Source organism: Pristiophorus japonicus, chromosome 8, assembly GCF_044704955.1.
Source record: "Pristiophorus japonicus isolate sPriJap1 chromosome 8, sPriJap1.hap1, whole genome shotgun sequence".
Taxonomy (NCBI): Eukaryota; Metazoa; Chordata; class Chondrichthyes; family Pristiophoridae; genus Pristiophorus; species Pristiophorus japonicus.
Window position 1 is genome coordinate 209,954,994 of NC_091984.1, and position 24,635 is coordinate 209,979,628.

Here is a 24,635-nt window from a genome sequence, read left to right on the forward strand (position 1 = left end):
CGTCCTTCATATACCAGACCAGAATACGCAGTCCTCCAGCTGTAGCATAACCAGAGTATTATACAATTTAAGCATAACCTCCCTGCTCTTGTATTCTATGCCTTGGCCAATAAAGGCAAGCATTCCTGATGCCTTCTTAACCACCTGGCCTGCTACTTTCAGGGATCTGTGGACAAGCACTCCACAGTCCCTTTGTTCATCTACACTATTAAGTGGCCTATCACTTAATGTGTATACCCTTTCCTTATTAGCCCCCACAAAGTGCATTACCTCACACTTCTCCCAATTAAATTCCATTTGCCACTGCTCTGCCCACCTGACCAGTAAATTGATATCCTCCTGCAGTCCATGACTTTCCTCTTCATTATCAACCACACAGCCAATTTTCGTGTCATCTGCACATTTTTTAATCATACTCCCTATATTTATACCACAAAAAGCAAGGGACCCAGTATTGAGCCCTGCGGAACCCCACTGGAAACATCCTTCCAGTCACAAAAACATCCATCAACCATTACCTTTTGCTACCTACCTCTAAGCCAATTTTGGATCCAACTTGCCACTTTGCCCTGGATCCCATGGGCTTCAACCTTCGTGACCAGTCTACCATGTGTGACATTATCAAAAGCTTTGCTAAAATCCATATACACTACATCGTACACACTACCCTCATCGATCCTCCTGATTACCTCCTCAGGTTAGTCAAACACGATCTTCCCTTAACAAATCCATTAGCATTCCTAATATCCTTTTTAATTTTACCTCTCAACTTTCTATATTCCTCCAAAGATTCTACAGTATTTAGCCATCGGTGTATGACATAAGCTTCCCTTTTTTTCTTTATCCTCCCCTGTAAGGCCTAGACATCCAGGGGTCTCTAGAATTGTTATTCCCACCCTTTTTCTTTAAGGGCACATGTTTGGCCTGAGCCTTCCGGATCTCCTCCTTGAATGCCTCCCACTGTTCTGATACTGATTTACCTACAAGTAGCTGTTTCTAGTCAGCTCTGGCCAATTCACTCCTCAACTTAGCAAAATGAGCTTTTCCACAATTCCAGGTCTATCCTTGTCCTTATCCATAACTAACTTGAATCTGACTGAATTATGATCACTGGCACCCAAGTGCTCTCCCACTAATATTCCTTCCATCTGCCCAGCTTCATTCCCTAAAACTAAATCCAAAACCGCCCTCTCTCATTTTGGGCTTATTACATACTGACTAAAAAAGTTTTCTTGAATGCATTTTAAGAATTCCGCACTCTCTATACCCTTCACACTATATTTGTTCCAATCAATATTAGGATAGTTAAAATCCTCTACTATTACTATTCTATGGCTTTTGGACTTCACAGCAATTTCCCTATATATTTGCTCCTCTATCTCCCTCCCACTGTTTGGGGGTCTATAATACACGCCCAGCAGTGTGATCACCCCTTTTTTATTTTTCATTCCAACCAATATGGCCTCATTTTATGATCCCTCTAACATATCATCCCTCCTCACCACTGTAATAGTTTCTTTAATCAGTACCACAAGCCCCCCCACCCCCCGCTCCTTTTTATCCCCCTCTCTGTCTTGTCTAAAAATTTTGCAACCCGGAATATTGAGCTGTCAAACCTGCCACTCTTTCAGCCCTGTCTCTGTAATGGCTATAATGTCATACTCCCAAGTGTCTACCTGTGCTCTTAGCTCATCCGCCTTATTCACTATACTCCTTGCATTAAAGTATATACCATTCAGCACAGGAAGATCTCCTTGATTACTACTTATTAACCCTTGTTTCCTCTGTCTTACAGATTCGCTTTCTAAATTCTTGCTATCCAATTTCAGCTTTACTTTCTTCCCTACTGAATTGTTCTCAGGTTCCCATCCCCCTGCCAAACTAGTTTAAACTCTCCCCAACAGCACGAGCAAAATTCCCCGCAAGGATATTGGTCCCGGCGTTGTTGAGGTGCATTCCATCCGGTTTGCACAGGTCCCATCTTCCCCAGAAGCGGTTCCAATGCCTCAGGAATTTAAAGCCCTCCCTCCTACACCAATTCTCTAGCCACGCGTTCATCTTCTCAATCCTTCTATTCTTGTACTCATTAGCACGTGGCACCGGTGGTAACCCGGAGATTACTACCTTTGAGGTCCTACCCTTTAATTTATAAATTCTACCTGTAGGACCTCATCCCTCTTTCTACCTATGTCGTTGGTCCCGATATGGACCTCGACCTCTAGCTGTTTACCCTTTCCACTCAGAATGTCTTGCGTCCACTCTGTGACATCCTTGACCTTGGCACCAGGGAGGCACCATACCATTCTGGAGTCACGTCTATGGCCGCAGAAATGCCTCTCTGTTCCCCTAACTCTTGAATCCCCTATCACTACAGCTCTATCATGTTCTCATCCTTGTGTCACTGGTTTACTTCAATTGTATCATATTCTTTGATGTTCTGCTTGACAGAGACAAATTACTACCAATTATATTGTGCCTTTCATGACATCCCACAGCACTTTAGAGCTAAGTAAGTACTTTACGAGGGCCCAGGGGTAGCACAGGCCAGCCCACACTGCGATATGTGTGCGCACTAGGTCCGTGCAGCAGAGCTGGTCTCCAGTCGTCTTGGTTAACCCTTGCTACTGGACCAAGACCTAGCTCTGTCAAGCCCGTGTGGTGGCTGGTGTGCAACGGTCACCACACGTTAAAAAAAATCCACGCACAGGCATCTTCCACCCTTCAACATGTAGTTCAGGACCTGGAATTTTAGGTCACCTGTGAACTTTTTGACATGGAAGCAAGTCATCCTCGATTCGAGGGACTGCCTATGATATGATGATGACTACCAACGGGTACTAAACACATTCAAAGTAAACTCAAATCTGTTTGAGCTGTAGTACAATGATTTTGGTGTTTCTGATCCCAATATCAATAAATCTGTCATGTGGTGAGAACATCACTTCAAATTTATGCAATCAATGTCCTGTACCATTCAATGCATCAAAATGGTTTCTAATATCCCTTCAGAAGTAGCATCTAACATACCTTGTGTGCCCTATTAGTAAAGGTTTCATTATACAAGAATGATTGCTTGGAACAAAAATAGGTGAAAAATGCAAAATATAAATACCTGTATATCAGAAAAATATTTAATTACCTTTAGCAGAAACCTTAAATACAGGTTGTGCAACACATTTAAATAATCTTGTTTATTCTGTGTAAGTGTCAGCTGTGGCTCAGTGGGTAGCACACTCGCCTCCGAATCAGAAGGTTGTGGGTTCAAGTCCCACTCTAGGAACTTGAGCACATAAATCTAGGCTGATATTCCAGTGCAGTGCTGAGGGAGCCCTACACTGTCTTTCGGATGATACATTAAACCGAGGCCCTGTCTGCTCTCTCAGGTGAACATAACAGATGCTATGCTGCTATTTCGAAGAAGAGCAGGGGAGTTATCCCTGGTGTCCTGTCCAATAATTATCCCTCAATCAAGATAACAAAAAACAGATTATATGGTCATCATCACACTGCTGTTTGTGGGAGTTGGCTACTGCATTTCTTGCATTACAACAGTGGCTACACTCCAAATGTACTTCATTGGCTGTAAAGCGCTTTGGGACATCCAGTGGGTTGTGAAAGGTGCTATAGAAATGTAAGTCTTTCTATTTCCTTTTTAATTGATGCAATGTGCCTCATTTTTTTTTAAAAAGAGCTTATTTACAATTTACTGTCAATGGTGTATCAATGTTATGAGAATGCATTTACCATCATTATTCATTGTAGCATGTGCATGATGTATATTATTTATCTTTATGACCCGGTTTGTATTCAAAAGTGTTATGTTTCTGTACTTTGGAGGTGACATTTTGAAGCCTTCTTTTGAATTTTTCCTGACATAGTCACCTCACTGTTCACGTTGCTGTTTATGAATATCATTTAATTAATAAATAACTCTTTTTTTCCCTTTTATAAATAACTCTAATTCTCTTTTTAGTCAACAAATTGAGCTGATATTCTAATATCCGACAGAAGATCATTTTTACACAGTTCCATGGCAAGGAGTAAAGTAGCAGCACATTTGAACAAACTTGTCATTTTACTTTGAAGGGATATTTTAAAAAAATAGGAAGGCAAAATTGGTGCAGGAGCTAATACAGGCCCCGAACTGCCTAGAAATGGGCCTAAAAGAGATGCTATGTATCGTGGGCTAATGAAATTATAAATGATAAATTAAACTATAAATTATCTTTAACTATCCAAAACAATAATTTCAACCAGATATATTTCTCTTTGGGCTTCTATAGTTAGTTCTGGCATCACATAGATCAATTGTGTGCCTACAACAGTTACCTTTATATGTGTATATCTCACCCTCAGTTATTCATAATGAATAATGCTTCATTCAGACAGATGTAATTACAAGAATTCATAAATGATACAATGCATATTACTTTCTTGCAATTTTAATATTGAAAGCTCAAGGCAAGCAAAATTTCATGATATAAAAAATAGCATTGTTCCTATGAAGAGTCTTCAAAAAGTAAACCATTCAAGGGCATAACCATTTAAGATCATACTGATATGCTGTGGAATAGTATCGATAGTACTGGGTAGTACAAAATGGAATAAGCTGATGTGGCATTATCTGGAGTGGGTTAAAGTGGTATGAAATATGTCAACCAGATTTTTAATATGATTATACGCAGAGATAACATAGATGTAAGTGAACTATTAATCTTGGCTCGCAAGTGCAGAATTGAAGGAATGAATGCAAAATTAACAAAACTGAAATTAAACCCTCAAAAGGAGGAACAGAAAGATCTTGGGATTATAGATAAACCTTTAATAACTTACGTCATGGATGCACTGCCTGTCAACCTTTTCCATTCTAAAATCCTATGTTCCTAATTATATTTAGAACCTGCGGGCTGGATTTTGCCTGTGCTCAGAGGACGGGTTCGGAGGTGAGTCCGCTGTCAAAATCTAAAAGATTGACAGCGGGGCAGTATCCCACTCTGAACCCACCTGTGTACGTTTCCCAAGGGCCGACTCTGCCTGCGCTTTGCAGACCCGGTGTTAAGTGGTAGGTGAGCCAATTGAACTGCTTAAGATGGTGTTTAAAGGTATTTAAGCAGCATTTTAACAGCTATTAACCATTTTTCACAAGATTCCCATCACTCGGGGATCACGTCAGGTATGTACGTCAGGTTTTCAGTGACTCTCGTTGTTTGAATAGGTGCCCGCTGCAAAGGTTTTTTTTTAAAAAAAGGTACTATTTCACAGCTGTTCCCTTTCCAATGTTAGAAGCTGGAGCCTTTAGGATTTGGAATATACTTTTGAGCTTTATGCAGTTTGGAAGTGTTTGGAGTATATTCTCTGTGCACTGTCACCTCCTTGGAACAACCTATCCCGCCACTGACAGATTGCTTCTGTCATCTCAACTTCAGCTGCCAGCTATTCCATCAGCATCGGTGCCCTTGAAAAAAATCTCACCTTGGTCCTCAGAATCCCACCACGATCAGCCCCAACACCAACATCACCAGGCACACCAGCAATAAAACCAATCTTCTCCGCAATCACCGGATTCTGGACAGGACACAGGGCATCAGCACATGAATACATTGCTACCCGGGATGCCAGGGATGGCCTCACCATGGCCAGATTTACTTCACTTGACACTGTACACCCTGGTTACCACATGATGTGCCAGGTTGGCACCACCCCACACCAACGCCATAAAGCATCCCTACAATGCCCAAACCATTCCTTTCACACTCATCGCCATTGCGGGGGATACCGTTATGTCTCACCATTCACTGCAACTCACTAAGCCATTTCCAAAGGAGCACACAAATCTGTCCAGGAAGGCAAAGTGTTGAAAATAAAGATTTTAATGTTTGACAACACATTAACAGAAACTTGACAGGAACATTGGCTAAAAGATCCAAGTGCCTACCCTTAGTTGGTATGATTACACAAGGATGAGGGCGAGTGTGAGGGGTGGCTAGTGAGATGGGGATGTGATAACGTAGATAGAGAGGAATGGGTGGAGGTGCAAGGTAAGTTGGCGTGAGTAAGGATGTGCAGGAATAGAGTAGGGAATGCAGAGTGATGGGGATGTGCTGAGTGACACATCAGGATGAGATCAAGTGTGGCTTTGCAGTAACATTTCATGATCTACTGAGATCATTGAAAGGTTTGCACCACTGCAGCCAGGTCCATCTGACGACATCTCTGCTTGTGCACTCCTGTACAATGTGCAATCAGGTTGCGTTGGTGTCCTGGGGAGGTCTCTACCGTCCATTGAAAAAGAAGAGAACCTCCCTGCGTTCTGTGACTCCATCCATAAGCATCTGGAGGAGTAATGGGAGAGCCTGGGTGCAGCCGTGCACCTTTATGCAATGCTGGTCAGTGTTTGCAGCACCTCAATGCGGCAGAACACTGACAGTACAACTGCCAAAATGAATGTGGCCATGGTCCCTTCAAGGAAACCGACTGATGACGCTTCATCAAATGAAGTCATCTGACCCGCTTCCTTTCAATTGGTCGGGAACCATGCCGGACAGGTTTAACAAGCCCAATCAGGGGAGCGTCGTGGGAGAAGCTGACATGGAGTCAGGACCGGTGTTCGAATCCACAGCCGATGTCACCCACCCCTCTCCTGAGCCCTGCCTATGTAAACTTATCACACTGTAATTGCACCAATCCCCCACTGGTGGCGCTACACAGGAGTTGTGGACATAGGAATTTACAATGGAAACATAAAAATAAGGACAGAATGTATAATTTTAAATCGGAGACTACATGCCCGGTCCAATTATCCCGCAGCCCAATTATAGCCCAGCTTCACATGAAGACTACACTCGGTCTAAAGTTCCCGTGTGCAACACTACAGGAGATCGAGTGGCAGATATTTAAGAATAGGACTGCAGTTTGAATAGGCCATTAAAAGGCAACAGAATTCTGGGTTTTATAAAAAGGGGTATTGAAGATAAAAGGAAGGAAAAATATTGAGTTTGTACGAGATATTGGTTAGGCCACAGTTGGAAGTATTGCATACAGTTCCTTATACCCCTTTATAAGGATATTAGCACCATGGAAAGGGTACAGTGAAGATTTACTAGAATTATACTAGCAATGTGAGATTATAGTTATGACAATCGGCAAGAAAAAATTCCACTGAAATAAATCAACACGATTTGGAGGCCTTCAAAATTTCAAAGATTTTGAGACAAAGAATCGAAAGATTGTTTCTACTGGAAGACCAAAGGGGAAAGTTCGAAGAATTTTTTCACATGGAGTGTTACTGGGGCATGAAATGCTTTATCAAAACTGGCTATTGAGACAGAGACGACAGGCCAGATTTCCTGCTTTGCACTGGCACCGCAGCAACTCAGCATTTGTCCGTCCTCATCTTAACTCCAACCCATTTTCCTGGGTCACGCATCATTTTCAATGCATGGTAAGCTCCCGGCGGGATTCCTGCCAGCAAGAGGGAGCCCACTGCCGCAACAGAGGGAAATTGGGCAGTGCAGTGGTGGAACCACTGCCACAGCATCCAAAAAGACAGAGGGGGCACGTAAAGGGCAGAGGAGCCCCAAAGAAGAACCTTCGCTGATGTTTTTCTATTCTCTGGCCAAAACTGAGGATTCTAAAAGTCATGTTTTGGGCCAAATTGGAGGGCAAGGAGGCCACGACTACACCCGCTCCCTCCATTCTGAAACCTCTGAACATTCCCATTGCTACCCCAGGGACTTCTCACTCCCCAGAGGCTGCAGCTTGACATGGTGGGAAGGCTTGCATGCTCCTATGACTCACAGCTATGTCAGTAGGAGTATAACTTCTGGGGGCCACCCATGCCAGACAGGCCAAAAGGTAGGAGCCAGACTAAACCGTCTACTGGTCCTCCTGGTAGGGGATTGAGTCAGGCTTAGGTCATGAGTTCAAGTCTCACTCCAGAATCTTTTGCACATCATTTAGGCTGACACTTCAGTGAAGTACCCAGAAGAGCGTTGCACTGTCGGAAGTGCCGTCTGTCAGAGGAGGCATTAAACCGAGGCCCACTCTGCCCTCTCAGGTGGATGTAAAAGATCCCATGGCATTATTCGAAGAAGAGCAGGAGAGATTGTCGTGGCCAACATTTATCCTTCAACCAAGACATAAAATAGATGACCTGGTCATTTATTCCATTGTTATTTGTATGAACTTCTTGTGTGCAAATTGGCTGTCATGTTTCCTACTTTACAACAGTGACTACACTTCAAAAGTACTTCATTGGTTGTAAAGTGCTTTGCGATGTCCTGAAGTTGTGAAAGGCATTATATAAATGCAAGTCTGTTTTTCTTCCTTTCTTTAATGACAGGTCCACATAAAACTGTTTTTTTAGAAATGGAAACAACCTAGAGACAAGAGGAGTTTGTTAAAGACTTGCAAATATAAATACCAAGGCAGCAATTTTAACCATTGGTGCTTGTGTAAAGAGGGCAATATCCAATCGGCTGCCCATGATATACCTCTCCCAACTTTACTTTCCATTGACTTCACTGAAGTATGAGGTACAATGATTTACTACCAGGTTTTAAAATTTCCAAAACTATGTCTTTCCTAAAGAAGAAACGACAGTACTATTCATCATTCATTTCCAAACTTATGATGTCACTGATCACACAACCCTCCCACCCATTTTTTTTTAAATCCTTGTGATGTTTCTGCATTATTGCACACATTTATTGGTACAAATAAAATGAATAAACATAACTTTAAATTAAAACAATTCAATATTATCTTTTATACTTTCATAATTAAAAATACAAACTGCCCATTCACTGTGTCAGAATTGAAAGGGCAAATATATATATGTTACAAAGTATGCTTGAGTATGAAGTAACCTTCAGGGATGTAGAGCTGTGACCTCATTTGTACAATATGTTTTAATCTTAGCTCTACAATGTTACAGTGCTACAAATATTTATGTATTGATATTTGTTTAAGCATAGAATTAATTATTTAGGAAATTTTTAAGGAATTAAATATTTTCTTTATATCACTCTAGACTGTTGTCTATCTGAAAGATGGATGAGGCCAGGAAGATGTGCTTTGTTACTGATGACAGAAGGGTATGTGACTCGCTCTAAAACAAAGTCCTGCTAACAAAACAGCATGGCAGTGCATCATGATATAGCGGAGAGCTGCTTTTTAGAAAGCGGGTAAAAGAACTCCTTCAGAAAGTTCAAGATCAGCACAGAAATAATGCTGACATATGTGAAGCAATATCCCAAAGAACAAGGCAGTTTGATACCTTAATTAAATAGTGACGAGAGCTTTGTACATAATATCACAATAGTGGTATTAACTCTCCAATTCCTTAGCTCCAAAATGTAGAATCAGTTTTGTTCTCTTTACTTACTAATGTGTATAAACTTGGAAAAGAAAATAAAAAGACAATTAATGTGGCTCCTGGGCTCTGAATCGAAAGAGATAAATTTGAGGGCCCGAATTTGATGAAGGCCTCCACCCACCCAAGTGCCACTGATGGGCGCCAAGATACCGGACGATACATTGGACGGGGTTTTCATCAAGGTCCCTCGAAGGTCGGCAGGTGACAAATGAGGGACTTACGCCACCAAACTAGGCGGCAGCTGGCAGGAGTTCCCAATCTCGGCAACAAAGGCGCTTGCCACCCAAGTACTGCCGAGGATGGATTTGGGCCCACAGCGGGTCGGAGACCCGCAAAGAAAAAGCCACAAAAAAATCATCTGAACACCTTCAGGGGATCCATACAGGTAAGACTCTGTAAAGAAAAAAATGTAAAAATGTTTACTCACCTTTTTTTTTAAACTCTTCATAAAAACATAGAAAATAGGTGCAGGTGCAGGCCATTCGGCCCTTCGAGCCTGCACCACCATTCAATATGATCATGGTTGATCATGCAACTTCAGTACCCCATTCCTGCTTTCTCTCCATACCCCTTGATCTCTTTAGCCGTAAGGGCCACATCTAACTCCCTTTTGAATATATCTAACAAACTGGCCCCAACAGCTTTCTATGGTAGAGAATTCCACAGGTTCACAATTCTCTGAGTGAAGAAGTTTCTCCTCATCTCGGTCCTAAATGGCTTACCCCTTATCCTCAGACTGTGATCTCTGGTTCTGGACTTCCCCAACATTGGGAACATTCTTCCTGCATCTAACCTGTCCAATCCCGTCAGAATCTTATATGTTTCTATGAGATCCCCTCTTATTCTTCTAAATTCCAGTGAATATAAGCCTAGTCGATCCAGTCTTTCTTCATAGGTCAGTCATGCCATCCTGGGAATCAGTCTGGTGAACCTTCGCTGCACTCCCTCAATAGCAAGAATGTTCTTCCTCAGATTAGGAGACCAAAACTGTAGACAATATTCAAGGTATGGCCTCACCAAGGCTCTGTACAACTGCAGTAAGATCTCCCTGCTCCTATACTCATATACTTTCGCTATGAAGGCCAACATGCCATTTGCCTTCTTCACCGCCTGCTGTACCTGTATGCCAACTTTCAATGACTGATGAACCATGACACCCAGGTCTCGTTGCACCTCCCCTTTTCCTAATATGCTGCCATTCAGATAATATTCTGTCTTTGCGTTTTTGCCACCAATGTGCATAACCTCACATTTATTCACATTATACTGCATCTGCCATGCATTTGCCCACTCACCTAACCTGTCCAGGTCACCCTGCAGCCTCCTAGCGTTCCCCTCACAGCTCACACCACCACCCAGTTTAGTGTCATCTGCAAACTTGGAGATATTACACTCAATTCCTTCATCCAAATCATTGATGAATACTGAAAAGAGCTGGGGTCCCAGCACTGAGCACTGCGGCACTCCACTAGTCACTGCCTGCCATTTTGAAAAGGACCCATTTATCCCGACTCTCTGCTTCCTGTCTGCCAACCAGTTCTCTATCCACGTCAGTATATTACCCCCAATACCATGTGCTTTGATTTTGCACACCAATCTCTTGTGTGTAACCTTGTCAAAAACCTTTTGAAAGTCCAAATACACCACATCCACTGGTTCTCCCTTGTCCAATCTACTAATTACATCCTCAAAAAATTCCAGAAAATTTGTCAAGCATGATTTCCCTTTCATAAATCCATGCTGACTTGGACCGATCCTGTCATTGCTTTCCAAATGCGCTGCTATTTCATCCTTAATAATTGATTCCAACATTTTCCCCACAACCGATGTCAGGCTAACCGGTCTATAATTACCCGCTTTCTCTCTCCCTCCCTTTTTAAATTATATTAGCTGTTACATTAGCTACCCTCCAGTCCATAGGAACTGATCCAGAGTCGAAAGACTGTTGGAAAATGATCACCAATGCATCCACTATTTCTAGGGCCACTTCCTTAAGTACTCTGGGATGCAGATTATCAGGCCCCTGGGATTTATCGGCCTTCAATCCCATCAATTTCCCTAACACAATTTCCCGCCTAATAAGGATATCCTTCAGTTCCTCCTTCTCACTAGACACTCGGTCCCCTAGTACTTCCAGAAGGTTATTTGTATCTTCCTTCGAGAAGACAGAACCAAAGTATTTTTTCAATTGGTCTGCTATTTCTTTGTTCCCCATTATAAATTCACCTGAATCCGACTGCAAGGGACCTACGTTTTTCTTCACTGATCTTTTTCTCTTCACATATCTATAGAAGCTTTTGCAGTCAGTTTTTATGTTCCCGGCACGCTTCTTCTCGTACTCTATTTCCCCCCTCTTAATTAAACCCTTTGTCCTCCTTTGCTGAATTCTAAATTTCTCCCAGTCCTTAGGTTTGTTGCTTTTTCTGGCCAATTTATATGCCTCTTCCTTCGATTTAACACTATCCTTAATTTTTCTTGTTAGCCACGGTTGAGCCACCTTCACCATTTTATTTTTACTCCAGACAGGGATGTATAATTGCTGAAGTTCATCCATGTGATCTTTAAATGTTTACCATTGCCTATCCACCGTCAACCCTTTAAGTATCATTTGCCAGTCTATTCTAGTCAATTCACGCCTCAAACCATCGAAGTTACCTTTCCTTAAGTTCAGGACCCTAGTTTCTGAATTAACTGTGTCACTCTCCATCGTAATAAAGAATTCTCCCATGTTATGGTCACTCTTCCCCAAGGGGCCTCACACAACAATTAGTCCTTTCTCATTTCACATCACCCAATCTAGGATGGCCAGCTCCCTGGTTGGTTCCTCAACAAATTGGTCTAGAAAACCATCCCTAATACACTCCAGGAAATCCTCCTCCACTGCATTGCTATCAGTTTGGTTAGCCCAATCAATATGTAGATTAAAGTCACCCATGATAACTGCTGTACCTTTATTGCATGCATCCCTAATTTCTTGTTTGATGCTGTCCCCAACCTTACTACTACTGTTTTGTGGTCTGTACACAACTCCCACGAGCGTTTTCTACCCCTTGGTATTCCGTAGCTCCACCCATACCGGTTCCACATCATCCATGCTAATGTCCTTTCTTACTATTGCATTAGTTTCCTCTTTAACCAGCAATGCCACCCCGCCTCCTTTTCCTTTCTGTCTATCCTTCCTAAATGTTGAGTTCTGGATGTTGAGTTCCCAGCCTTGGTCACCCTGGAGCCATGTCTCCGTGATGCCAATTACATCATACCCATTAACTGCTATCTGCACAGTTAATTCGTCCACCTTATTCCGAATACTCCTCGCATTGAGGCACAGAGCCTTCAGGCTTGTCTTTCTAACACACTTTGCCCTTTTAGAATTTTGGTGTAATGTGGCCCTTTTTGCTTTAGGTTTCTCTGCCTCCACTTTTACTTTTCTTCTTTCTATCTTTTGCTTCTGCCCCATTCTACTCCCCTCTGTCTCCCTGCATAGGTTCCCATCCCCCTGCCATATTAGTTTAGCTCCTCCCCAACAGCACTAGCAAACACTCCGCCTAGGACATTGGTTCCTGTCCTGCCCAGGTGCAGACTGTCCGGTTTGTACTGGTCCCACCTCCCCCAGAACCGGTTCCAAAGTCCCAGGAATTTGAATCCCTCCCTTGTGCACCACTCCTCAAGATACGTATTCATCTGAGCTATTCACCGATTCCTACTCTGACTAGCATGTGGCACTGGTAGCAATCCTGAGATTACTACATTTGTCCTCACTAAATCTTTTTCTCTTCACATATCTATAGAAGCTCTTGCAGTCAGTTTTTATGTTCCCTGCAAGCTTACTCTTATACTCTATTTCCCCCCCCCTAATTAAATCCTTTGTCCTCCTTTGCTGAATTATAAATTTCTCCCAGTCCTCAGGTTTGCTGCATTTTCTGGCCAATTTATATGCCTCTTCCTTGGATTTAACACTATCCCTAATTTCCCTTGTTAGCCACGGTTGAGCCATCTTCCCCATTTTATTTTTACGCCAGACATGGATGTACAATTGTTGAAGTTGATCCTTGTGATCTTTAAATGTCTGCCATTGCCTATCCACCGTCAACCCTTTAAGTATCATTCGCCAGTCTATTCTAGCCAATTCACGTCTCATACCATCGAAGTTACCTTTCTTTAAGTTCAGGACCCTAGTCTCTGAATTAACTGTGTCACTCTCCATCTTAATGAAGAATTCTATCATATCCACCTTCAGGGACAGACCAGCCTCCTTGCAGCGGTCCACCCCCGTTCTGGTGCCAACTCCGACCCGCACCAATCTGGCACCTCGGCGGGCCATTCGGCCGTCCGCTGACATCAGCGGGCGGTTCCCGGCGGCTCTCCCCTCCCGCCCACTCCAGACCAGATCGAAACTGGCACTGGGCAGAACCCGAGGAGGAATGTCGCCGGCAGTGGGCGGTGAATGCATCAATTTCGGGCCCAAGTTATTCTCACTTAAGCAAAGGAGAACTGGAGACTTAAATTGATGCGAGGAATTGATGAAATGAAAATATAATTCTCTTATTTTCATTGAATATAAGTTGTGTCATGATGACATGATAAGTCTTGAAAGAAAGTTTATTTTTCAAGAGATCATTGATATATGGAACAAAATTGCAGCATCAACGGGCCAAGGTAATAAAAGCAATACATTTTAAAAAGAAAAGAATCTGCATAAATTTGTAATGAGTTCTAAGTAAGGATAATATACATATTAGGTAAATGTAGGGACAAAGGTTTGAAAGTAATTTAGATTACAGTGAAAAATCATTGAAAAGGAGAGAATAGTTCATGTATGAAAACTTATCTGGGAACTCGCTGGATATGCCAAATGCGCTTTTCTTCTTCCTAAATTTCCTGTGTTCCTTACATGCCCTATACTCAAACCATTTTCATACACAGTACCTTAAAACGGGGAAGTTTTAAACTAGAGGAGTTGTTGATGGGGATAATATTTCCTGTTGTTTACAAAGAGGGTGAGATTAGCTACAGATTATTACATATCATTATTCATTTGTATAAACTGAAGCAAAGGAAATTCAGCATTTATCCAACATTACATAACAACCAAAAGCAAATTGGAAAACTGTGATTATATGACACTTTCCTACTCTAGTTTGCAGATGATGATTATGATAGCCATCAGTTTACATGTCAAGAACACGATTAGTTAAAACAATCCTTATTAATAGAAAATTGAGACTAACAGAAGCCTTCAAAAATGGTAATATTTCATTGAATTTTTCAACATTGAAATTCCAGTAAGGGTACCACTCATTTCCAAAATCATTTGCTTCAACCTACTTGCAACTTTGTACATGTGACAAATTCATTTTGTAATAAAATGCAAAGACAAAAAGATCAGTTTCAATTCATTGAGCACATTATGAATATCTGCCACGTATTTAAATTAAATCCTCAACTTCCATTACTAATTTGTACATTCTGACAATTGATACATTTTTTTTGACAAATTATAAATATTCAGAAGTCGCAACTGCTGAACTTGTACCTTCAGTTTTATTAGATCTGTGTTATCCCCTGAACTACTCCACTAATGATATCATGGGTTGAATCTCAGCCACGATTTCCACACAATCTGCTCAAATTATGCCATTAGGGAAACAGTTCATCAACAAAGGAGGGATACTATAATAGTGCCAATAAAAATGAAAGCACATTTTCAGGACTTTGCATTTTTCAGTACTGGGGTTTAGTGAAAGGCACATTCGGTGTCAGAATTTAAAGCTACATCATTAGCATGAATTTACAATGAAGAGGTAAAAGCGTTCTCAAAATGCAATGTGTTCATCTGAAAACAAACAATAACTCGTTTTTTTCATGACTGCATTTCTAAAAGTGCTGACAGCTGTTCTAGTCATGCTCTATCTACTTTGTTTTCATTTGACTGGACAATTCATAACTCTTAAAATTAAAAAGAGACGATCCTCAAAAAAGAGCATCAGTCGGAATTACTTTAGAATGGAAATCAACATTTCAGGCTCTTGTGCAACAAAATGGTAAAAAAGGAATTACACAAAATCCCTTCCAATATATCTGCGAGTAACAGTTTGTTTGTCCAGTAAAATCTGGTTTATAGATTATAATCCACATTCCGAAAGTCAAGGCCAAGGAAAGCTAGGTCCTGATGTTAGGGCAAGATATTTGATCATTGATCGATAAAAAGCAGGCATTGGTTCTCTAAAGCATGTGTGTAACAAGCATCAAAATCAATCAATGCAGTCTCTACTTCTACAATAATAATCTTGTTTTCAATATTTTTTTTAATGATTTAAATATAGCATTTGATCTTATGACTGTAATCTTTGCAGTTTCAAGTGCTAAAAAAAATTAGAGTCCTTTTGCCTTAATGATAATAATGTACCTTGATAATTTAGTACTCAGGAGAGTGTTCTTAACTTGTAAATGTGGCACAATATGCAGCCTTTTATTTTTTTTCCCAAGTTAGCCCCTGCTTCATTGTCACCTTCAGTCATCAATGGAGATTGGTTTGTCCTATGACAGTCCACGATCACTTGGTCGACAAATAAGGAGTGCGCTCAAGAAATGTGGAAATTATCCCACCGAGCCATTTTTCCTTCCCGCCTCTACAACGACACGGCTGACATTGTTTAAACTCACCCCAGGAGTAGCTCACATTCTGCAGCTTAATAAAAGGAGGAGTACTTCTATGGTAATGTGGTGTTCAGAAAGGATGCAGGCGTGGAGTAGTAAAGCATGAGCCTACAATTAAAATGCACCTTAAAAATTATCTATAATATCCAATTAAATGATAATCACTTCAACATTTCTTCCCACATCCCGTCCCAATTAGATTTTAGAATTGAGGTAAAATGTCTGGTAAGATATACCTTGTTTACAGAAAGGTGTGGTGACATCATTGCTTTAGCAACATCGCCATGGTTTTAATTGCACCTACCATTGCCAATGTATTATTTTTATCTTTTAATAAAAGCTACGCCAAAAAGTGGGAGAGTTTGCGCTGCAACAGATACACGGCAATAAGTCAGCAGTACATGGCTCCATACAAGTCAGCCCTGCGCCAGATTCAACACCGGGTGTCATCGGCACTTAACCGGTGAACTGCGGGTGCCAGCTGGGTGTCCGGAAGCAGCTAGCCAGTATCAACAGCAGCAATTTGGATCAGCTGCCACAGCCAGCAGAGGGCTTTGGTTAGTGTAATGTATGCTCACAGCTTTGTAGAGCTGTTGAATTGGGAGTCATGTGATGTTCACAAGACTCAATGAAGCCCCAATCAGTTGGGTTCGGGGAATCCACGATGTGGCAGGTGGTTGTGAGCCTGGTGGATGAACTGGTAATGTGTAGTGTGATTGTTAAAGCTTTTGCTAATAAACCAATTAGTTCTAAATAGCAATGTGTTGCTATGAATTCTTAAGCAAAGAACCATTGAAACAAATACATTACAGATAGGTCCTGCAACAGTGGGGTGGTGGTACTGAGGGAGCAAAGTGTGGGCCAGCAGCAGCCCACCGTTGTTTTGTGGAGCCAGGAGGAACATTCTAGGGGGCCATCAGCCAGTCCAGGCAGTGGGCGGTCAAGGGGGTCGTTCAGCCCGACTGCCTGCCTCTCTTCTGCGGTTACATCCGGGCCAGGGTGTCCCTGGAGATGGAGCACGCGGTGTCCACCGGTACGCTCGTGGCCTTCCGCAAGAGGTGGGCGCTGGAGGGACTGGAGTGCATCATCACCCCTGGCAACCAAATTTTAATTTGACTTTATATGTTTTAAAGTTTAATTTGTTTTATTGCTGGGTTTTAGTGTCCCCTCCCTTTTAGCCAGGGGGCACTTGTATAATTTGTGGTTTTAGTGCCGCAAAAAAATCACAAAAAACCCCACAAAAAAAAACAAAAAAGGGCACTTAAAGTGCTTGGAGTGTCCACCCCCCTTTAATAAAGGGGCACTTTGATTTACTGTTTATTTTGTCTTCAACCCAAAAGAGTTGTAGAGCTGTTGAGTTGGGAGTGGCTTAGCCAGTCATGTGATGCCCACAAGACTCAGTAAAACCCCAGCCAGTTGAGTTCGGGGGATCCACGATGAGGCAGGTGACTGTGAGCCTGGTGGATGAACTGGTAATGTGTAGTGTGATTGTTAAAGCTTTTGCTAATAAACAACTAGTTCTAAATAGCAATGTGTTGCTATGAATTCTTAAGCAAAGAACCATTGAAGCAAATACATTACAGATAGGTCCTGCAACAGTGGGGTGGTGGTACTGAGGGAGCAAAGTGTGGGCCAGCAGCAGCCCACCGTTGTTTTCTGGAGCCAGGAGGAACATTCCATGTTCCTACTGATTCCGCAAAATTAAAACATTTTCAAAGTATATGGGCGTTTTTTCAGCTGTCAATAAACTGCTCTAGACTCAGCACAAGCTCTGTCTAATGTCGTCTAATTTCACACTGGCATGGGACCCCAATTTGAATAATCAAATCAACCTGTCGCCTATTTCAGTTGGGCGGCCGGGGCGACTAAAAGTCGTGTGAGATGCACTTCCAGAGTCAATCGAGCCCGGGAGATTGCAACCTGATTTTGTAGCCCATTTTGCGCACGACAAACGGGCGCATCGATGTCCAATTTTGCTCCCTTGGTGCCTAGCACAGTGCGAACTTGCTGCAGCAGCAGTACAATATTCGGAGCTGTTTATTCTGAGCTGTTCCATGAATTAAGGCCGCCCTGAAAATTCCCCTTTCAGATAAATCTCCAACCGAAATTAGCATCGACAAGCATTCTAACCTCTGACATGGAGTTTAACCTTCAATATTGAATTAATATTGCTGCCTCAGCTCGAGGGGAGGGTTGCATTTGTGATATCATGGGTCAAAACTTAGCCACACTCCCTGCATTGTCAGTCCCACAGCATTGCCTAGTAACAGTTCATATAAAACTTGCGACCAACCGAACTCAGTCAATAACATTTACGGTGTAGATTCATGAATTTGAACACGTGGTTTTAAAAAGCACTATTGTATTATTTTTAAATATTTATTGTCATTGCCAGGATTAACTTTAAAACAGCTTTGGATAGCTCTGTAAAACTTCCTGTTCAAACTGTGCAGACATGTAAAAACAGCAGCTAACTTTCTTGTGGTACAAGGCAGTGGTTATCACTTTAAATTCATTGATTATATGCCAAAGTGATTTCAAAGAACAAAGCTACAGTCCACATGTTACTGGAATCAAATCACCATACTAATTCATATCTTGAGTTCCAGCTTTTATGTCACTATGACACTGGCATCAATAAGTGGAAATGGCCTCGAAAACTTCTACTGTGCAAGTTTTTTTTAAAAGTTATCTAACAAAGTAGTTGTCAATGAGGGATTATTTAATTGCGTCCATTGTAACACTGTTGGCATCTGCCACGGCCATGGATTAGATGAATAAACACAGTTAAATAAGTATTGGTCATAGACACTGTAAATGTCATAATTTGGCATAAACCTCAGGACAAGAGTAAAAATGAAGCTATACCAATCATTTTTCTTTGAACGCTGGAAGTGCTTTCAGTAGAGTCACTCCAAGTGTTAAGCACCCAGATTACCTTCGCAAAGGGAAATTACTGAATATGGTTCCTGGGATCAGAATCTTGTGGTCACACAACAGTGAATCTCAGACCAGAAAAATCCAGCTGTGCAGGCTCGCCAGGAGTGAAATTAAGAAAGGCCTGCAAGTGAAATATCAGTAGCCTGAACACAATAGTTCCCACAGCACTTTTTATTCCAATTTAAATGGGATGCTAAGTTTGGTTGCTTTTTAAATTGCATCCTAAAAATACAGCAGTGTATATGTACTTTGCAAATAATTCTTGTGCTACCCTTCCTCCCAGCTTCTACCAGCAGCTGAAACCTGTAGGCTGAGCTGGTTATCTATCCAGGTCCAAAGGCACTGCCTGGACAAAACTGGGGTGTTACACTGCCACAGTAAGATCCCTTACTGCCTGGAAATGAATTGCAAGATTGAAAGTGGAACCTCACATTAACACCATACTATTAACAAAAACACATACCATCAGGTCAACTCAAGCTCCTTTCCCAGTGTGACTCCAATACATTCTCCATTCAGCTTTAAAGTAGTACCACGAGAAACATTGCAATAAAAAAAAACCTGACGCGCAAGTGTCTTTGAGGATTGGTCCCCTCCACTGTTATTTATATTTTATTGGTATTCTGAGCAAAATCTACAGGCTTCAAATAAAATCAAAAATATCCCCCTCACAGGACTGGGATTTATTTTGCTGCCTGTGGATAATCGGTTTGATCTGATCTGATCATCACTTGCATTGTATTCAGAAGATAACTATTTGAATGCACTATCATTCTTAGCAATGTGATTCTGCATTTAAAGATTTTCTCGTGGCAATCACATCCGGTGCAGTCGGTTACAATCAGACGATTTCAGATTGCCATTTGTTTAGATGTTTCTCTGCATCAGCGTGCAAAGTACGCTCTTGTAATAAGACAGTTTACAGCAAGGAGCTGCCAAATAGATTCCAGAGGTGCTGGCATCAATTTGGAAGACTTGCTGCTGCACATTATCCTATGGAGTGCACTGCTGATTGAATCATATCGCTATAAACAGTTTAAGACTTAACTTCAAATATTTATATCGTCGAATCTCAGACTAAAATCCAAAGAATGCCTGGCATTTAATATTGCTGCTAATGTATCTGCATCAACTAGAAAACTACAGTCCAGAATATGTGTCTTGACACTGCTACCACAGCAATAATAGATCAGTAGGATGCATTTCGTATGATTTAAATTGTTTTCTTTTGACAACCTATTGACCAACTTTACCCAGGTCCGACACGGAGCCATACATCTCCGAATTATCTGTCGCTTTTAAAGGATTCATCTTCCGCAGCCTTTACTGAATATTGCAGTGCCTCTGCGCCAGATTTCTCGAAGATACATCCAGTCTCACTGGCTTGAATATCACTGTGCCAGTGTTCCACGCATTTCTACACACATTCCGATGGCGGAAATTCCCCCTCCCGGTACAGCCACAGATGCTCGTAATGTTACATTGCGTTTTATTAAACGAAATTCTTAAGAATTGTAGCAATGAACCTCGCAGTAATAATGTTCGACACGCAACACAATTACACCATTATCTCCTGGCAGATCGAGTCTGCATCAATTGCACCTCTGGCCAAAACAAATGCAACTGGAGTGAAAACACAACATGACATTGCTGCAGATGTTGGGCGTATGGCAAGATCCAAAACAATTTCAACCGCGACTCGTAAGTTTCACTGGGTTTTACCGATGTGTGTGTGCGGGGGTGGAACTTGATTTCGGGTGATGTGGGAGGGGGAGAGAAAACTGCAATTGACATTTTGCCGCACTGGAGACATAAATCTCGAGGATACACAGCCGAGACGGTCATGTATGGAAGAGCTCTGTACAACTCTCTGCCTCCGGGGGGGGGGGGGGGGAAGTCACGCATGGTCCACATGGGAACAAGCCTGAATGTTGGGTGTGAAGCCACATTGATCGCACGTCCACTGATCTCTTCCAATGCACTGACAATGCTGGATTTCAGAGATTGGAGGAGAAGGCTGACATTTACCATCCGTGTCTGGGAGTCTGGCACAAGTGCATTGATAGAAGATTAGATTTCTAAAAAAATCAGAACCAATCTAACCATTATCACACTGGCTCTGACTAACTCGAAATCCTCGGGCTGGTTGGGGTTTTACAGGAAGTAGGTGTGGTTATTTGTATATTTTGGGGGGGGGCGGGGGGGTGAGGTGACAGTAAATGAGGTGAAAGTGGAACTTACCTGTATCCTGCCTGAACTGATGCATGGATTGCAAGTCGATGATGTAAGGGGAGAGCTGCGCCTCCGCCTGCCCCAGCACCACGCTCCCCCTGGCATTGCATTTAATGATGTTCTCGATGTGGTGACAGACGGTCGCGCTGTAGGGTCTCCAGCGGCCGTGCTCGTTCAGCCATTCCCACACCACCACCCGGGCGAAATTCTGCGGTGGGAAGCCGAAGCCGTTCGCCGACAGCATCACGGTGGCGGTGGTAGCGGCGGCGGCGGCGGCGGGTCGAGCCATGTTGCTGCTGCTTGCTGTTACTGCTGCCGCGATCGCTCCGCAACTCCTGCTGTCCTGTCGTCCCCTCCCCTCCCGTTCCCTTTCCTTTCTCGCCCTCTCAAGGTGTGAACGCGCCCCTGGTTGCCGAGCGCACTGTCCGCCCGACCCAATCCAGCCCACTGGCCGGATCGCAGGCACACCTCTCTCACTGACTGACTGCGAGCCGCATGTGACGCGCCGGGGGGCGGGACTCCGGCGAAATTGATTGGCAACGTGTGCCGCCGCCAGAAACAAACAAGGCTTTTGGGTTGCAAGGGTTTTTAAAAAAAAACAGGAGTCAAGTCATCAGCTCCAAGCCCGACCTGCATTCAAAAAAAAATCAGGGTCATTTACATTTAAAAAACACCCTTAATGTCAAAAAAGGCAAATGTATTTGCTGCCAATTGAGAGGGGTGGGGAGAGACGCCAGTGACAGCAAAGCTTTAGGTTGCAATTGATGAGCTAACAGCGCAGCGCAGGCGTTCCCTCTGCGTGTACAGTGTGAGCAAAGTGGACTTGAGCAACTAGTTGTGACCAAACAGTCAGGTTACAACGTTCCTGCCCAACAGGGTTGAAAGTTGATTCATGGAGTGTCAACAGAGTGCTGGAGATTACAAGGACAGGGAGGGGCGAGGCCGCGCAAGGATTTAAACAAGTATTATCATAAGCCTTGTAATTATTATTATTTTCATGTTAGGCTAAACCAAACACAGTGAAATCGGAAACTAAAGTAAAGGTATATTAATACTTTATATGCAGAATTGGAAAATATAGCCAATTGTGCTTGGGTGGCACGGATCAACAAGAGTGAATGAAATAAATACGATCCAATCAACTCCATCTGATGTAATTCCTTTAGCTGAGTCAAAATATCAGATACATAGAATATACAGCACAGAAACAGGCCATTCGGCCCAACTGGTCCATTCCGATGTTAGTGCATTTTTTTAAGATTGAGAATATGTATGAATATGTCATGTGATAAGGGCTAAAGTAAGAGTCCATGTGAAGGACCATTTCAGACCATATTCATCTCGCCTTTGCCTTGATGCAAAATGGGTATCCCATTGACTCCCAAAAGCAAAATACTGCGGATGCTGGTATTCTGAAATATAACTCTGTTTCTCTCACCACAAATGCTGCCTGACCTGCTGAGTATTTATAGTATTTTCTCTCATCATTCCGAAGAGGTATTTCCCTCCTCAACACCCTGGTTCACTCCTCAATCACCCCAAACACCCCCTCCCCTTCTCATGGTCCCTACCCATGGCAAATTCCCGTGCCAGTACAGGAGATGCAACACCTGTCCTTTTACCACATCCCTTCCCACTATCCAGAGCCCCAAACACTCCTTCCAAGTGAAACAGCGATATACTTGTACTTCTTGCAATTCAGTATACTGTATTCGCTGCTGATGATACGGTCTCCTCTACATTGGGGAGACCAAACGCGGATTGGGTGATCACTTTGCGAACACCTCCGTTCAGTCCGTAAGCATGACCCCGAGCTTCTGGCCTGTCACTTTAATTCTCTGGACCCCTCTCCCTGCTTCTGCACTTGCTTAAAACCTGTTATATCTTTAACTTTTTCCAGTTCTGATGAAGGGTCATCGACCTAAAAAGCTAACTCTGTTTCTCTCTCCACAGATGCTGCTAAACCTGCTGTTTCCAGCATTTTCGGTTTTTATCCCATCTACTCCCATTTGAATCAGAGACGTCTCCACATTTTTGGGGATATTTAATCAAGTCAACATCCAATGAACCATGTGACTATTTATTCCAAAAGCTATGAGCTCCAAGTGTGTACAAAATGTTTAGCTTGAAGTTTCCTGAATTTATAATAATGTTCACTTCTTCTGGTTAAGCACAGAAAGCATTAATATCCATCCACTTGGTTCCCTTCATGATTTTAACATCTTGGATCATATACCTCCCTGGGAATAGAGTTGCTTAGCCATTACTAATTTAAGACAGTAGCAACCTTGTTGACCTTGCTTGAACTCTTGCCAATATCTCTGTAACTTTTCATCAATATTACTGTGACAGATTGGGGATTTTTCTCATTTTGACAGCCTTGTGTGCTGAAGTTTCTAGGGTATCCCCACCTTCTTGAAGTTATAATGGACAAGTGGAAGAGACCCCCCCTCCCCCCCCCCCGCCCACCCCGCTGAAATTCATCACGTTTGTGCTTGTCTACGGCTGGCCAGACATGTCCTTGTAAATTTCAGTAGGCTTAGAAGGGAATTCTCTCATAGCATTAGGAAATGTGCAGCAAGATCACTGGAGGGACTTTCAAAGTGTTAAGAGTGTTCAGTCTTACTGGCAGGTTCAAGGTTTGCATCCAGCAGAGAACCCTGCACCTCCATTGTCATGTCCTGACTATAATGTTGAAGTTGTCCTTTTCGTCATCTTGAATGGTTTCTGTGGGTTGCACTCTGCAGTTCACTTTTGTTCTGTACATTTATCCACTTTTAGGAGAGAGTTCCAAACGAAAAAAAAACATCCTTTTATGGAATAATGTGAAACTTTCAGTAAATATATCAATTACTAAAGCAATGGATTATATCCCATATGGAACTTCAAGGACAAAAGCTATTCAATCCCATTCAATAGAATCCAGCCGGTGACTGCTCACTTTGCAAGGCTGAAATGTTATAAATTTCTTCATGATTGTAGACATATAACTATGCTCACATTAAAATATCTGAACTTTACACGAGGTTATTATTTAGGCAATTGCAACAGCCATTTTGTGCAGGAATGTACAGCAAGGAGATGAATGATCAGTCAGACTGTTTTTTATTGGTTGAGGAAGGAATGTTGGCAAGAACCCCCGGAGAACTCCCTGCACTTTTTCAGATAGTGTCAAAAGGTCTCGAATGTCCACCTGAACAGCTGATTTAAAATCTTATCACACTTCTGACACCATAGCATGCTCGTAATATCATCATCATCATAAGGCAGTCCCTCGAAATTGAGGAAGACTTGCTTTCACTCTAGAAGTGAGTTCTCAGGTGACTGAACAGTCCAATGCAGAAATTGCAGTCTCTGTCACAGGTGGGGCAGACAGTGGTTGAAGGAAAGGGTGGGTGGGGGGAGTCTGGTTTGCCACACGCTCCTTCCG

General features: G+C 42.4%; 1 protein-coding gene across 2 annotated transcripts in view; it reads right to left on the reverse strand.

Annotated features, from left to right (window-relative positions):
- dtx1 (deltex 1, E3 ubiquitin ligase) overlaps window positions 1–21,650 on the reverse strand; it is a 330,151-nt gene extending 308,501 nt beyond the window's left edge. For both annotated transcript variants that reach the window (XM_070887889.1, XM_070887890.1), the window contains exon 1: window positions 21,215–21,650. In XM_070887889.1, the coding sequence (XP_070743990.1) occupies window positions 21,215–21,494 (280 nt within the window). In that variant the 5' untranslated portion in view covers window positions 21,495–21,650. The remainder of the gene's footprint in view (window positions 1–21,214) is intronic.
- Window positions 21,651–24,635: the final 2,985 nt, after the last annotated feature.